Below are 16,613 nucleotides of genomic sequence, written 5' to 3' on the forward strand. Positions count from 1 at the left end.
GTAAACAGCCATTCCTCCTCCTGCTTATATGCTCCCTTCAAGTACTGGAAGGCCACAATGAGGTCTCCCTGAAGCCTTCTCTTTTCTAAACTAAACAAGTCCAGTTCCCTCAACCTTTCTCTATAGGTGCTCCAGCCCTCTGATCATCTTAGCAGCCCTCCTCTGGACACATACCAAGGGCTCTGCATCTTTCTTGTGCTGGGGCCCCCAGTCCTGGACGCATGATAAATATGGAGTTGCCTATTTTATTACACAGAAAATCTACTTCAGGCTTGTAGCCCAGAGAAAGGGTTATCCGTAGCATTTGGATCCAGAGCCGGTCTTGTTCTAGATCCATATTTACATCTCAGCTACTTCATAGCAGGAACTTCAGTGAGAGCTGAGAGACTGAGTACGTTTCAGCTGACCTTGCCGCAGCACTTGGTTAAGGTTTGCTGTGTAAGAGTTGATAGAAACATTTGCTGCCTTTTTCAGTTCCCTTGGAACTGGAAAAGAGAAAATCTTGGAAACTTGGAAAAGAGAAAATCATGCAGCTATTACAAAGCATTGGGATAGTTACCATTGGTCCTACCCTGCACTGTTTAGTTTGTTTCTCATTTGCAGCAATACCTGTAGCTGAGAGTTGCTGCATATGAGCATTTGTTAATTCACAGACAGTATATCCTGCGAGGATGGTTAATTATTACTAACTGGGGAAAGCAGATAGTTTGAAGTCATCTGGTCAAAATCATAAAGTGAAACCAGATCTCGTAATGTTTATAGCTTATGTATTTGGAGATTATCTTTTATTGCAGTTTATTGGTGTATGCCAAATGAGAGCTTCCTGCTGGCATTCCCAGGGAAGCCAATGAAAAGACATTTGTGGCACTTTTGCTCTACCAACCTGGCTTAAAAGTGGGAGGTTGAGGTGAGACTTTAGTCCCAGATTCTTGGAAATTCCATTTCTAAGCAACTGTGGTTTTGTGGGTACATGCGACTTCTGAGAGAGGCTTTGAGAAGGTTACAAGATGACATCAGTCTGTGGCATCTGTCCTTTTGGAGACAGAAGAGGGCTGTGGGCAGGGCTGTGATGTACAGAACCAAGTGCCTCTTTGGTGCTTGGCAGAGGTTCAAGGTTTCTTGGAAAAGCATCAGGATTTCAAAGAATCCAACCAAACGTGGAGGTTTCTGAACAGGGCAAAGCAAGAGCTGATTCGGAGTAGTGAATTTTAAGAGACATATTCCACTTCAGGAAAGTTTTGCTGGTTTCTATCCGAGCAGGACTTAGAAAAAGCAGTTTGTGGCCCATTACAAATCACTGTTCATTTCTAAACTCAGAAGTCAAAGAAAGTAAGCAAATAAAACAAAAAAATCCAAACAATCAAATAATCCCCACATAAAACAAAACAAAAACCCTACCCCACTTCTTGTGAATAGGAAAATTGTCTGCATTGGGATGAACGTCTACTTGGAAATGTTGTTTTACAGAGTGTTCATTCGAAAAGGCAAAAATATGTCTGTGCATGTATGCATGCAATGCGTCTTTTATGTATTATACATTGTGTTATAAATATTTTGGCTCCCGGGCCTGGCCTCTGTTGTCCATCTAACTGCTTGTACGTAATTGCTTTCTTCTTTTGGTGTTGTAGGAATCTGACTGTTCTCGCAGCTTGCACACCATGTTGCAATGGTCTTTGTAGGTAAACCCATTTAACTGCTGCTTCAGAATAATGTAAAGGCCAAGAAGCAGTTTGAAATACAGCTTCTAAAAAACATGGTTGGAATCACCAGCCTTCTAGAATAAAAGGCTGCGTAGTTAAGATGCCACAGGGGATCTGTGCACAAAATCTATTCTAAGAGTAGAAGAAATAAAGGTTTATATGAACTTATGTATGTTTTGTTATAAAATATGATCAATTTCACACATTTTTATTATGAGAAGAGCTTGAAATGAGAAATTGGAGGCACTGGGAACAGTCCTTAAAAGAGAAAGCCATCGATCTAACTCCAGAATTAAATCCAAATTCCGACCCACTTGTGCTCTTTAACTGCAAGAAATACAGAGAATGAATTCTCTAAACACAGATAATCTCTTCTTTGAGATCTGGCAGCTAAAGGAAAGAAAAAAAAACCCTCTTATAAAACCATGAAGCACGAGTGATACATCATAAAAACTCTTCACAAGAGGCTTACAGCGCAGTTTAGTATCTCTACAATCTCCTTAATAAATGGAGTTTCCACCGACCATTTACAAATGTAAGTGCTGCTGTCATCCATTCTTTCTCAGTGTCTCTGCTTATGTAAATAAAGATTTGTTGGTGAAATTAATTCTGGTAAGAGAAAAAAATGATCGCTGAACTTGAGAAGAAAACAGTGTCTACAGAATACCTGTTTACTGCTTTCTGCTCACAGGTTCTATGGCAGCTTTGGTTGAGTCCTCAGCAGCTGAAGGTTGCTGTACGCAGTAGAGAGAGGCAAAGTAACTTCAGGATGATTCAGCTGGTGCCAGGGGTGGGCTAACAGCAGCAGCACAAAGGAGTTTCAATTTCAAACGAACACGTAGTAATTGAACTAAATAAGTTGTCCATATGGGAATTTTGTGTTCTATAAACAGCTGTTTTCTTACTGGAGATATTACATTGCAATGTCAAGTGTTTAGATTTCAGCAGGAAATGTGAGTGGAGTTCTGAGGGTAAGAGGAGCTGCTGCTTTGCAGGTTGTTGCCCACCAGTATCCCAGCAGCATTTCAGTTAGCTTTATCACAAAGTCAAGGTGTTAACTTACTTTCACTACAGACTAGGCGGTAAGGATGGATTTCAGAGGGGCTCTGATTGAAAAAGGCACATCTGGATGCAGTGAAAAGATTTGTAGCAACCAGAAGACTAGGAATGTGCGCTCATTGAAACATGAGGTGATGTGGGTTTTAGAGATGTGGTTTATTCCAGTCTGACCCAACTGATGTGATTTTTTAAATCCTTTTTGGATATGATTTGAAAAGCCATGTTTGCTGATTCCAGCAACTCCAGTGAAGATCAGATAAGTGATGAAAACTGCTTCAGTTGCAGTTTACACACTAACAGGCAAGCCTTGTTAAATATGTCGTTCCTGATGGCTGTGTGTGTTTAACATTCAAAGGTAGAGATTTCTCAGTTCCCATTCTCTTTTTATTTTTTCAGGTTAAGCTGTAATAACCTGTTTAATGTATCCTCATAGCCAAACTACTCTGTTTACAGTCTTTGCTTCTCAAGACTCGTTAGTGCCCATGTCTTCAGAGCAGCACCTTCCATGTTTTGCCCAAAACTGGAAGAAACGCTTCAGTTGAAGCAGTGCCAGTACTGAGTGCAAGGATGAAGTGCAGTGCCGTGACCATCCTCCGTCCTGTGCAATCCATTTTGCAGGGCCTCTCTGGGAGAGGGATTCTCTGGATTCATACAGAGCAAACATTGTTGAGAATCTGGAACTATTTAATGCCCTTAGAAATTAGGAAGGTATTGTGCAATGCCGTTGCTGTGCCCTTTGCAGTGGATTACTTGGTGGGAAGTGAGTGCCATCTGCAGGTTAGAAAACGTGGAGCTTGCTATGTTCCCACTAGATGCACTTGAAATAAAAGCAGTTCCTGCTGCAGCTTTCTTCTCTTAGAAGAAATCAGAAGGCATTTTAGCTCAGCAAGATTATTATTATTTTGTTGTAAATGTAGGTTTCCATTTTCCATGTCTGCACAGAAAATGGCATCAGTCCTTGCATGAACTGCATTTGTGATGCCATCTTCTTTCTTCTCCAGATAATTTAGTTGCCATCCTGAAAGCCTTAATCCTCTGGTTCTCAGCTACTGAGGAAGCCAGGAGATGAACTTCTTGCTGCTGTGGCTTCAGTGAGCAGGATCTTCTTTCACTGTTTTTTGTTTTTCTAGAGACCACTTGGATGTTGACAGTGATCACACTGTTCCAGTCCACCTCTTGTGCTTTTGAACTGCCTTCAGCTGCTTGTTCAGCCTCAAAAATAGACTCAGCTGTGAAGCATGAGGAAACACCTCTCCACTGTACTAAGCACTGGTGAGGCCCCTCTTTGAGTAGTAAGGTGGAGGTCATGGGCCTCTTCTCACAGGTAACTACTGATAGGACAAGAGGAAATGGCTTTAAATTGCACCAGGGGAAGTGCAGGTTGTATATTAGGGAACATTTATTCTCTGAAAGAGTGCTGATGCAGTGGCACAGGCTGCACAGGGAGGTGGTGCAGTCACTGACCCACCCTGGAGGTGCTCAAGTAATGTGGAGATGTGGCACAGAGGGACGTGGTCAGTGGGCACGGTGGGGATGGGTTGGTATGATCCCTGCGTGATCATAGTGATCTTTTCCAACCTTAATGATTCCATGAATCTATGATTTATCCTCAGCTCATTGAGTTCCTGTTGTACCAGGGCTAATGGCTTCTGTGCTGGTTTTTCAGCTAGGGCTGAACATGGTTCTACAGACACTACATACAACCTATGGAGGCAGGTACTGTGTGTACATTCCCCATGCTCTGCTGGTTACTGTTTTTTTCCTCCAAAACAACAGATCATAAACAAGCTTTGCATCCAGATACATTAGTGAACAGGTTGTAAGTATTGTGTCGATTTAGCCTTATGATTTCCCTGGGTAACCGCAGATTTTAGGAGCTACAAACCTGTTAAATTAAAGAATGGTGACAATAAGGATATAACCTGACTCAGCCTGGCTCAGGTTTCTCGGCAGGGAGGCTTGAAAATGCACGTAACACATCTAACATTTCTTCAACCTTACTCCTTAGAACAAGCTTAAACACACAGGTGACAAGCTGATGAATCCTTGGCTAAATACATGAAATACAACAACCTGCTGCATTTTATCACACTGACTTTCAGAAGCTGTATCATGTTGTTTGTAGTGCAACTCATCTGCGCGGATCTCCATCAATTGTTTCTTTTCAGGAGGTAAAAATTCAGGAAGAAATTGCCTTAGGCTCTAAACTTTCTCTTTCTGATGTTAGTAGCAATGTTACAATGGCCTCGCATGGGAAGATGGATGGGATCTGTGGTCCTGACTCACTGTATATGGCCCAGTTACCTCAAATCTGAAGAGGGATTGTCTTCTTAGGCATTGCTTGGCAACATACGTCTTTGCTCTTGAAAAAGTTCCATGCAGGACAGCACTATTGATCTCGGAGGGAAGATGAGGAATTTGTTACCTGCTATTTTCAGTCTGAAAGGAGTCTATTAGCTAGAGCTCTGTCACTTGCTTTGTTACCGGCATTTTTACTTTAAGCATTAGGAAAGCTGGAGGTCATCTTCAAGTTTCCTCTTTTGTGCTCCCCTGCTGAAGAAGTAATCCATGTTTATCAGCATCTTGCCAAGTTCCGTATTCATCCTACTACCAATGTTCTGGTTGGTGGAATTGGGAACCGTGTTTGAAAACACAGACATACAATCTGGCAGTGGCTTCTGTTCCTTCTTGTTACCCTGGATGAAACAAAGAACATTAATGCTGGAGTTTTCACAGCTGCGTCATTTGCTTCTGTAAATTCAGGTTATAGAGATTATTACTAACATCAGCTCTTTTGCTTTTTGAAAATTAAGGTGTAAGCACGTAATACTTCCTGAATGCACATGGAAGGGTTGCAGAAATACAGTAAAAAGTTCTCCTATCACTTTTTCCTGGGAATAAGATAGCACAGGGAAATGAATCATTTATAAATATGCTGCTGAAAATGTCAGGAGAGAAAGAATTTAGCCTGCTCTGGAATGGTCGTGATGTTGGATGATATTCGTTTTGTTTTTAGTAGTGGCTTGGATTTTAGTATGACATTATCTTACACTTTGTTTTCCCCTAAGCAGGTTCTTCTAACACTTTTCTCTGCATGAAGTTATATATACTGGAGCAGACTGAAGGCATGCACAAAACTGTATTCCTTTATGGAAGATGAATGACACCTCAGTTCTCTTTTGTTTTCCTAAAGATTTTAGTCTTAAAACATTTGCCAGTTATGCCAAAATATGCTCCATTTAAAATATTAGTGTCCTTTGAAGTGGTGCAAGCTAAAAAGAACCTGGATTACAGTTAAGCATTTGTTTGAAACTTACCATTTGGTCATAGTCCTTTAGGAAACTCCAGTTCTGGTACCTTGGAACAGAAGGAAAAATTGCAGTTTAAAATGTTTTGTCTTTTTTGGTCCCTATTTTATACATCTTGCTACGTTGAACACTGTATGAGTATACCAGGTTTGGACATCACTGTAAGGTGCTCGTTACTGTGAAAAGTTTGGGTCTCTGCCATTTACCTGTACCCACTTCAGTTCAGACCACAAACTCATAGCGAGCTTTTCCCATCACTGTCTTTGGTATGGGGATGAGGAGCCAAAGGACAGTTCACTGCATACTGTAGCCTGTGTAGCCTCATGTCAGCAGCAGTGCTGTCTTTAGACATCTGTCCACATATCTGTCCTGCCCTCGTGCAAGAGTTCTGCCTCTGTTGCCAAGGATGGAGAGCAGGGCATGCGTTAGCTGTATGATGTGTTACCCTAAGTACACATGAACGTGGGTTTGCACTGACATCCGTGACTGTGAACCCCAATAGGCATGTGCAGATGTAGCATCTCTCCTGTTGCCTTTGCTGCAGAATGGGCATGGAACATTTGGGCCCACTGGGAATGGTCCTGAGTGTACAATTGAGGGACAGCAGCATTGCAGCCACAGCCCAGGCTTTGTGTGAGTCAGAGTCCAGGCTTCAGCCTTTCCCTCAGGCAAAAAGAGCCAGAGAACACAGCAGGCACTGGAGAAACCCAAACTATCATCTCAGTTTCTTCCGAAGGACTGAGGAGGACAGGAGTTTTCAGATGGTTTCTTTCCCCTTCCTAAAGCCATCCTAAAAGTGGTGTGCTTCATTCTCTGCCTTTTTCTTTTGTCTGCTTGGCTAGTGCATAGGCAGAACGGGAGCTATTTTTACTTTTACCAAAGATATTCCTGTAAGAATTATGTCTGTGTTGTGTAGTGAAGTATGAACAGAAGCACTTCACAAGTTACGTGACAGACAGAGAGGATCTTAATGTCTGTCTCTTTCAGGTAGCTGGTGAATACATGTATGCAGGCCGTTCTTTCTGCTGAAGCCCTGAAATAATGGGATTTTCCTGTCTTCATGTGGCTTGTGGGGGACGTTCAGGAGATTCACAGATTGGGAATCCAGAATCATGTTTTGGCAGAACACTCCGTTCAACTTCCATTTCAGCCATTTCCAAGAATATGAGAAGTGGCGATAATATCAGTGTGTCTGCAATAAATTATAAAGGTTGGCACATTTATATAATCATTGTGGAGATCCCTATAAAGCTAAAAGACATAAAACATGCACTTCTTTGCATCTCTTTTTCACCTTTTTCAGTGTGCCAGGAGTTATCGGCATAGATTTTGCCCAGTAGAGAACAGAGATAATGTAGCGTTAGAATCTTTCTAATGCTAAGGTGGTAGATTCTGATCCAAGGATCCTGCAGAAGAAAACTTTGCTTGATAGTGTAGGCTTCGGATGAAGCCCTAGGATGTAAGGGAGCATCAGTACTATTGCCAAGATGAGCAGAAGAGGGGTGAATTGAAACAAATGACTTACCAGATTTTTCTTCCTCTCCTTTCAGCCTCCACAGACTCCCTCCAGACCTTATCCTGCTGTACCTGGTCCTGCCACAGTGCTGCCCACTCCTCTGCCCTGTGCTTAGCAGCCAGGTGTGCTCTTCCAGGCCAGGAGCTGCCACGAGACAGAGGAGGAGCTGAGGCTGTTTGCCCCAGAGCTTTGCTTGCTGGATGCCAAGAACCAGTCAAGGTATTCCTTCCGAATCCAGAACCCTTTTCCAACGTGTCCATTTTGGCACTCACAACAGAGCTACTGAAACTTTAGGAAGGTTAAACCTGCTATTGTTTGTGATTTCAGTGCTCCTCCTCTCCCAGCGCTTTCTTTCAGATGCAGATTTGGTCTGCTTTAAGAAAATGAGCATACACACTGGCTCTGACGAGCAGCGCTCAGCACTGTTTTGCTTCCTTGTTACTTAATGATCATTTCCTGCTGCTCTGTGTTGCTTCATTGCATGAAGGCTGAACAAGTTTCTGTGGTAGAAATTTTGTAAGAAACACTTGTTACTGAAAGCCATCGGCCTCCAGCTGTAAGCAGCAAGCTCTCACCTTAGGGAGGTGATGTGTGCTGCTTGCAGCTGAGACCACCTTATGTTCATGCAGAACAGCAAAGCGTGGTTTAATGCAGAGCATGCTGTAGGGCTGCTGCTGACTTTGTCAGGAGGAGTTCTGTCATAGCTCTGTGGCAGAAGCAAAACCTCCCGAAAGCTGCTGCTTTCCCTGATGTGTTTACTGTCTCCATTGGAAACCAAGCTGGCTTGTGAATATTCATCAGAAAGAGGGCAGAAACCCGGTGCAGGCAACTGCTGAGGCCTTGAACTCTGTTTGAGCAGAGCTCTTTTGTTTGAAAGAAGATACTCCAATGCAGTTGTGCTTTTAAAGCTTCTTATTTTCAGATTTAAAGAACAGCATCCGAAGATCATAAAAAGTCATTTGAAAGTGCTCAGAGATTTCTTCAGAAGATATTAAGCAACTATGGGAAGTTCTTTTTAATGAACTTTCAGGAGCTATTAGTATAAAAAAGGGAGAATTTTCAAAACAGTGTCCGAAATGTCGGTTTGTCAGCCTTACAGTCAGCCTGCTGGCCCTTGTGATATTAAGTCACTTCCTCAAGTGCTGGTGACCTTGCAGAAAATGAGACCATTTTAAGTATAAATTTCCTCTTCAATTCTCGACTGACTTGTTTTTGAGTCGTGGGAATCAGATCCAGATGAATTCTAGCCTCGTGCCTCAACTTCCTAGTAAATGCTAATCTGTTTTTTAGGGATTTTGTTTTCTTCTTTCTTTTATTTTTATTGGGGGCGGGGGGGAAGTGTACTTACTTGGAGCTATTGGGAAGCACACGCTGAATTTGGCAAGTAAGGAGTAATTTAAAATAGCTGTAACTGTACAACAATCCAGACATTTCATGTAGACATTTCTGAGCAAAAGATATTTCTGTCTTTGGAAAAATTACCACGACTTCAAAAATTTCAATAACATAAATTAAGAAGAGTTTAAAAATCGATGTCAAAACAAAATGTTTGCTTTGGATTGGAATGCAATTTTAGTAGGCTTTTTGTCTGTGTTGTTGTCTTTTCTGAGGGAATTGAAACCTAAAGTTTTTTTCCACCTCTTTCATCCAAAAAGAACAAAAAATGTCACATGTCCACACAGCCCTATAACTGAAGGAATGAGCTGTTCGCCAACCAGGCCTCATAGCTGACTCTGTTCCTCCTACAGAAGCTTTTTATTCATTCCAGGATCCTCTCTTGGATTGTAGGCAGATAGATAGTTAAGAGTGTGATTTTAGCGGCATCTAACTGCTGTGAAAGGAACCTGAGGCACGCTTGGAAGACCCAATTAATTAACCAGTGCAATGTAGGAATTCAGCCTCTGATCAGGTCAGGGAAAGACCCTGCTGGAAATGCTATTCCTGTGAATGGAATGCTTTTCAATGAGCGTTTACAGAGTTCTTCAATTATTTTTATTATAACCTTTCATAGAATCATTTGAGTTGGAAGGGATCCTTAAAGGCCATCTGGTCCAACTTCCCTGCAGTGCACAAAGACACCCACAGCTCCATCAGGTGCTCAGAGCCCCTTCCAGCCCGACCTTGGGTGCCTCCATGGACAGGGCATCCAACACCTCTCTGGGCAACCTGTGCCAGTGCCTCATGATGCCTCAAATGTCACCTTTATTTCCAGTCTAAATCTCCCTTCATTTAGTTTGAAGCCATTCTCCTGGTCCTGTCACAACAGACTAAAGAGTCTGTCCCCTTCTATCTTGTACCCCCCTGCCCCTTTCAAGTCACTTTATGCAAATTAAATATGAAAATGAGCTAAAAATGATTATCATCTGAGTATATAGTTTCCAAATGACTTGTTATAGTCACTGAATAAATTGTGTGGGAACATTGCTGGCCAGTGCATAGAGTCTGTTCTTTTGAATGTTGTCTGCAAAGTTACAGAAGATATAACTTAGTTTTGATGCAGCTGGGAAGCAGGAATGTCTGTTTGAAAGTAAGCTAGTAGGTTAAAGTCAGATATTTAGGTCCAAGACTGCAACCTCAGAAAAGAATGGAGTCTTTACCAGTTAGCAATTCTGCCATTAAACAAATATAATCTATAGGTCTACATGCATCGGCTGGACACTTCATCCTGTGCCAGTTGTTTCTGTGGGAATTGCAGATGGGAGTGGGATAATGGCTGCCTAAATACGTTTTGTGGTGGTTGTGACTTTTATATGGCTTTAAAACAGCTGCTGTTCCAAAAACAGAACACTAAGAGCAAATACTTTAAAAACTATCCTGTGTTCTCATAACTGGTCTCCATTAATGGTGACAGTTCTGGGGACTGTTCTGGGTTCCTTACTGGACAAACCTGTAGCCGATTCAGGCCACTGAATATACTAACAGCTCAGTAGTTCTGCAGGTATTGAACTGTTTTCTCTAATATTATCATCTGCTGGTTTAGTTTTGGGGGTTTTTTATAACAACGTTGGGAATTTAAGAGTGGCACTCATTTGGGTTAACACAACTGATCCACTTCATAATTCTTTCCATCCTGCAGTAGAGTAGGTTAATGTTAATTGTGGCTTCATGTTGTATGTATCCACGAAAACTGATTATAGCATCTTTATTTTCTCTGCTTGGGGACATGAGAATTGAAAATGTTGTTATGAGTGCCACTGTAGGAGATGGTGCCTTTGCTTAAGGGTTTATTTTGGTATTAGTTTCTCTATTAAGCAGTGTCAGGCCCATTATGCTGAAGAAGAGCATAACTGAGGTTATCCCTTTGTTACTGCCAGACAAGTGATGATGATGCAGATTTGTCTGTAACAAATATGTGAGCTGGTTCCTTCCAAAAGGATTTTTTAGGGTTTTTTTAGGGAGAAGAAAGCTTCAGGTGTTTAAATAAACTATTAGTATATGGCCACAAGAGGGTATTGCAGTACAAGTTATTCAAGATTTCTCTGGCTTATTTTTAAAACATACATTTTTTTCACAACTGAGCATTTAAATTAAACAGTTAAGAAGACCAAATTACCTGTGCCTGTATTTGATTTCCTCATCCAGGTGCAATTTCTGAGTTGGGTTTTCCAAACAAAAAAAAAAAAGGTTTTGTTTTTTGTAGTGAATTTTCCCCTGAAAGCTGCGTTTCTAAATTTGAAGGGCAGTGTTGCCAAATGCTCACCATGTTTTAAATAGTTCAGGCCATGTAAAAGGGAGCTGGAAGGATTTCTGTATTTTCCTATCTTCCTTATTTCCTGTATTATCCTGAATTTAAGAGAAATTACTTGGTATGCTTGCCTGTCTTTCTGCAAACTCACCTGAAAGAGAAGAAACATCACAACTGTATTGCATTATCTGTGAAGATCAGATCCATGACCTAATGGACAGGAAAGTGTTTTTCATTTCATAGAGTTTGCATTTGATGGGAGGTATCTGCAGAAGTCTAAGAAACACAAATGTAGAAGCAGAGGGGCAGCAGTATGTCACATCTGAATAAGAGGCAGAAGCAAGTTCACCAGCTGGAGGAGAGTGCTTCACCGTTTGGAAAGACCAACACCTCGCAAATGGAATGGAAACCCCCATGACCATCTTTCTACATGGGCAGTGCTGCCAGTCTCTGAGTAGCGCCATCTGCACTGTTGTCAGCAAATGAATCAAGATCGCTGTAGTCAGACAAAACTGCCATGTGGAAACAGGGTCATGGTGCATTTGGCAGGGCAGGATGCTAGATATTCAGTGTAAGGATGCTGAGCACCCAACTGAGAAGGAAAGGGTATTAACCAACAAGGGCTCTGGAAAACCTGGAGGTGGGATACCCTACTAGCAACGTACAGCTTGGTCTCTCAACAAGAAGTAACTACATTGCTCTGCGTAGACAAAATGAAAAGTCCTGAAAACAACAAGCTTGGAGTAAAACTCTTTCTAAGTGAAGGCTACATTGCCACTTGGTTAAAGGCCTCATTTGTTGTTAAATTTCACTGGAGCTTTGACAGAAAAGTATAAACTTCCTTCTTGTCTTAATGGGATTTCAGCTGAGCGAGCCTGGAAAGTGGAATGTCTGTTGTGCTGCAGCTTACGAGTGCTGCAGAGTGTCTGCAGTGACACAGAGTCTGACACTTCAAAATGAAATTGAAGCTGTAAGAAGTCTGTTGGGGATTTTTTTTTCCTCTTGCCTCGAGTGTTGCAAAATATGCTAGCTACTGATAGGCAGTTACTTGAAACAAAAGTTATTCATTTGAAAATATTGTTCACTTGAAAAAAACACTCAACTGTGGCTATTCCATGCAATATGCAGACCCTTTCAGTTTTAGTTGTATCAAAAGCAAATTATAGTTAAAATTGCAACTTGAAGCAGAATAACTTGACAATATGGGCGATCTGTATTATGGTATGTTTTCAATCAGTATTCTGCAAACTAGGCTGATAGTCTGATAAAGCTGGAAGGCACTGTGAGAGGCTTCTTCTTAAACGTGCCTCATGGGCACTGTAGTGGGACTTTGTGCAGGGATGCTGAAGGGTTGTATGGGACTAGGAATGTTTAGAAGAATCGGTTTCAGGAGAAAGAAACAAAAAAGGAAGGAATGTTCCTCACTGGCTGAGTCTTATTGAAGTTCTCAGTTGCTATTTCACATGCTTGGATAGAGGCTAGACCTTGTGAAGAAGTACAGAATTGCCTGGACAGCCAAAATTATCTTTAGGATTCAATTAGAGTTGTTCATGTCATGTCCTTACCAGGGCAGGGAGCTCTTGTAATTGTGTTATAGAGCTTGGCTTTATTCTGTTTATCCTCTTTTTTCTTGCACTAATAGCTTTAATATATATATACATAAAACATACATACTCATATGTATACTGTATATAAAATCATACATACTGTATATATGTTATATAAAAAGTGGTTAAGTACTCCTGAAAAGGCTCCTCTTCGTATTGCTTTAGTACTAAGGCAGCAGTCTTGACCTCAGAAATCTCATGTAGCCTTACTCTTTTCTGATTCTGCATCCTCAATACTAACTGTTCTGCTTCTATGAACAGTTAATACCGACTTGCAGGTCAGCTTATAACAGTGCTGCTTCACATATACTACTGAGACTCAATTTTCTCTGTTGCCTGGTGCACCGTTGTTCTTACATAGATATTTTATTGTGAGTTGCAATATTTCTGATGTGTATCACATTATTTTAATGTTCAAGATGCTTTTTTTTTTATTGCCCTCTGGCCCTTATCTATATCCTGCAGTAGCTAAGGGCTTATTTACTGGTTTCTACTTTAAGACACTGCATAATTCATTTATACTTGCTCGCTGTATTCAGAAAGGTACATTAACTTCTGCTTTGATGTGAGATACCAAAATTTCTCTGCAAGATAGACAGATTCTCTTCATGTTAGCTGGGTTTTGAATCTGGGTGCCTAAAGCTTGTTTAAAATGTTTCTCTAGATATTAAATGAAGGGTTCATGTTCTTAACATTTGCCAGTTTCGCTGGCTGACAAATGAGCCCCTTCCCTTTAGTATTTTCAAGGTAAGTGTCAGAGTCTAAAATTGGGAAGCCTCATCTGAACACGTCAGTTATACTCTTTATCTGTTTTTTTATAAAGCTTTTACCATCTTCTTTGCAGGTTTCTATTAATGTACAAATAGAAGCTTGTGTTAAACCACCCTTCAGGCTCCTGTTTGGCCAACACTGACTGTTAGGCTTTGGAAGGAGGTTCTTCCTAGAGGCAGGATGTTTTCATAACTGGATGCAGGTTTTTCTGTCTACAGCTTTTTCTTTGATTCCCCAGTACCTGGTAACACATTCCCTGAGTCCACAGGAGGATTCAGGTGACCTCAAGGTGTATCTAGCCCAACATACTGCTCATAACAGAGTCAGCTATAAGATGAGATCAGCCCAGGGCTTTTTGCAGTTGGTCTTGAAAACATCCAAGGATGGAGACAACAGTCACACTGGGTAACGTGCTTCACTGCTTAACTGTTCTCATGAAGATTAAAATTTGCCTTATACGTAGTCAGAAACATTTTGTTTTCAGCTTGTGTCTATCATCCTCCCACTGTGCGCTGCAGGAAGCAGCCTGGCTCTGTCCTTTCAGTAACCTACTTGCAGATAGCGGAAGACTGCTCTTGGGCCTCCCTGAAGCATTCTCTGCACCAGACTGAACCAGATCTGATGACCAGGCTCATTGCCTGTGTTGCACAGGTCTGTCTGAGCTTTACCTAACTCAAGCAATTTTCTGTCCCTGTCTGATCTGACTCCGTCTTGTTGCTCAAGCACAGTTAAGATAGAAGGTTCAGAAGACCTGGAATGACAAGTAGTGGAGCAAATGGGCAAATCACAGGCATCTGAGACATGATTGTCGTCACCTATGCTGTTTTGTTGTTTAGTTCATTCAGTTCAGACTCACTCCTTCTAGGGCTGTAGTAAGCTATTTTTTATTTTTTTATTTTTCTTTTTAATGGAGATGGAAACTTTTGTTCCCTAAAGAAATGGACAGCCAAAAGAATGTGAAATCTTCCTGGAGGTGTTTGAAGTTTTGTATTTTTAGCTCAGTTGTGCAACAGTTCATGTACCAATACCCAAACAGTAAGGTGAAAACGAAAGTACACAGCTGTGTCCAAGATCTTGTGGCCAGGGCAGCCAAACAGAAATGGAACAGCTTTCAGATGGGAATTTTATTGCAACGGATGCTTCACTGAAGACTGTCTTATGGTTTTATTGAAGAGAATGCAAGCCTGGCTGTAAAGATGATTTTCAAGACAGGTCTTTGTTTTTAGGAAACCTTGGATTACCAAAATGATATGAATGAACTGGTCTTCTGAATGCTGAAAGTCTGAACATTTCTGAAACAGAATTAGGCAGCTAGGCAACTGAAAATACAGTTGCAGAATTAAAGTCCTACTTTCTTACAGTTGACCAGTTGATGGGAAAAGGGCAAGACCTAATCTTACTTTTCATATGAGATTTCAATGTAATCTATAAATGTGCATGCATACTATACAGTATGAGGATTTTGTGCCTCTCTAAAAATCCAGCTTTGATCACAGCACCTGAGATGACCAAAGTGCATCTCGCAACCTTTTCCAAGTAGACATCTACGGAACTTTTCAGCAACAGTGATTTGTCAAAGACTGCTGGCCTGTACAATGGGAAGTATTTCATCTGAAATATAATGAGATCAGTGAATCTTGAATGAATGAGAAGCAGGGTTTCCAATATTTTTCTGGGATCTGGAGAGCCAAGATGGAGAGCAAGGTAAAGCCAGCTCAACTGTACTGCATGTACTCAAGTTGCGCCAGGGCAAGTTTAGGTTGGATATTAGGAAGAACTTCTTTATAGAAAGGGTAGTTAAGTACTGGAATAGGCTCCCCGGGAAGGTGGTTGAATCGCCATCCCTGGATGTGTTAAAGAGCCGTTTGGATATGGTACTCGGGGATATGATTTAGCAGAGGTTTTTTTAGAGATGGGGTACTGGTTAGGCTGCGGTTGGACTTGATCTTCAAGGTCTTCTCCAACCTGGGTAATTCTATGATTCTATGATTCTATGTTTTTTTCCTGTTATTGGTTTTCTTATTAAGGGGGAAATTACTGACGAATAAAGGGAGTAGCTGGGCTTTTTAGAAGGAATCATTCCAGTCCTGTGTTGGAGGAAGATGTATTTTATTTTTTCCTCCCCTCTTTGTTATGGTTTATATTCTTAATTTCAGCCATTTTTCTTTCGTTTGAGTTATGTTTATACTCTTGAATCTGTCAGTTGGAGGATGGATGTTTTTAGACTGCCTTCCTGTAAGTCTATTTATAAAAATATCATCTCTGCCATTAGCTTCAAATGAAAAGCAGAAACGTTTATTACACTTGCAGTAGGAGAGCAGCTCATGTGAGCCGAACAGTTTTGCTAGTTAATGAGAATCAGTTCTGGAAATAACCATTGCTAAAGCTGTGCTCTGTCTCTTTGATTTTTGCTCTTTGCCAGTTGCTGTTCGTCCAGCATCTCCTTAATGTGGCAGAACATGGATGTTCACCTAGGCTGCATGTCCTAACTTGCACAGACTTTATTTTGCAAGAGTACTAGAAAAACAACAATCACATTTTCCCAAGTCCTTCTTTCTAAAGCTTTTCTTTTGGAAGAAATATTCAACTACCATTTTATTAATAATAATAATAATAATAAATAAGAGTTTAACTTGATTTTCTACATACCTTTGTTTATGGTAAGTATTCATTTCCTTCGAATAAGGGCTTCTCAGTGCCATGGTGAGTAGCGGCTGCTTAGTTTTGTACTTTGTTTTATGGACTCCACTATTGGTATTGTTGTTAGCTCACAGAAGTAAACAGACTTTGAGCAAAAGATCACACCATGGCAACCCTCAGCTTTTGTTTACAGTTCAAATAAATGTCTGTGCCATAGAAATGTATGTTCTGAGGAATTTTCTAAACTGGTGCACTAACTGGTTTAATAACAAAAGAATGAATGCAATAAATAGAAGGACAAATTTACCCTCAGTATTTAAATGGTGA

At 41.0% G+C, this 16,613-nt stretch overlaps 1 protein-coding gene across 3 annotated transcripts; it reads right to left on the reverse strand.

The window, feature by feature from the left end:
- Positions 1-1,929: 1,929 nt before the first annotated feature.
- Positions 1,930-16,401, reverse strand: CIMIP5 (ciliary microtubule inner protein 5). 3 transcript variants are annotated; one of them, XM_072332794.1, is made up of 4 exons: positions 16,296-16,401; positions 7,593-7,727; positions 6,077-6,116; positions 1,930-5,455 (listed from the first exon to the last, which is right to left on the reverse strand). In XM_072332794.1, exons 1-4 carry the CDS (start codon positions 16,346-16,348, stop codon positions 5,264-5,266), a joined length of 420 nt encoding a protein of 139 aa, XP_072188895.1. In that variant the 5' UTR covers positions 16,349-16,401; the 3' UTR covers positions 1,930-5,263. The 3 variants fall into 3 exon arrangements, with proteins under 3 accessions (XP_072188895.1, XP_072188896.1, XP_072188894.1); XM_072332795.1 differs by lacking the exon at positions 16,296-16,401 and adding an exon at positions 8,159-8,281; XM_072332793.1 differs by lacking the exon at positions 16,296-16,401 and having other exon boundaries at positions 7,593-8,006.
- Between the last annotated feature and the right edge of the window lie 212 nt (positions 16,402-16,613).

This window comes from Excalfactoria chinensis, chromosome 3 (assembly GCF_039878825.1).
Source record: "Excalfactoria chinensis isolate bCotChi1 chromosome 3, bCotChi1.hap2, whole genome shotgun sequence".
Taxonomy (NCBI): domain Eukaryota; kingdom Metazoa; phylum Chordata; class Aves; order Galliformes; family Phasianidae; genus Excalfactoria; species Excalfactoria chinensis.

What these genes read in the sequence shown, in the direction of transcription:
- CIMIP5 (XM_072332793.1), bottom strand. Translation starts at nt 7,843, where the DNA reads ATGGACACGTTGGAAAAGGGTTCTGGATTCGGAAGGAATACCTTGACT. An exon ending in AGGAGAGGAAGAAAAATCTG is followed by an intron (nt 6,117 to 7,592) that starts GTAAGTCATTTG and finishes TTCTGTTCCAAG; the next exon opens with GTACCAGAACTGGAGTTTCC. An exon ending in TAAAGGACTATGACCAAATG is followed by an intron (nt 5,456 to 6,076) that starts GTAAGTTTCAAA and finishes TGTTTCATCCAG; the next exon opens with GGTAACAAGAAGGAACAGAA.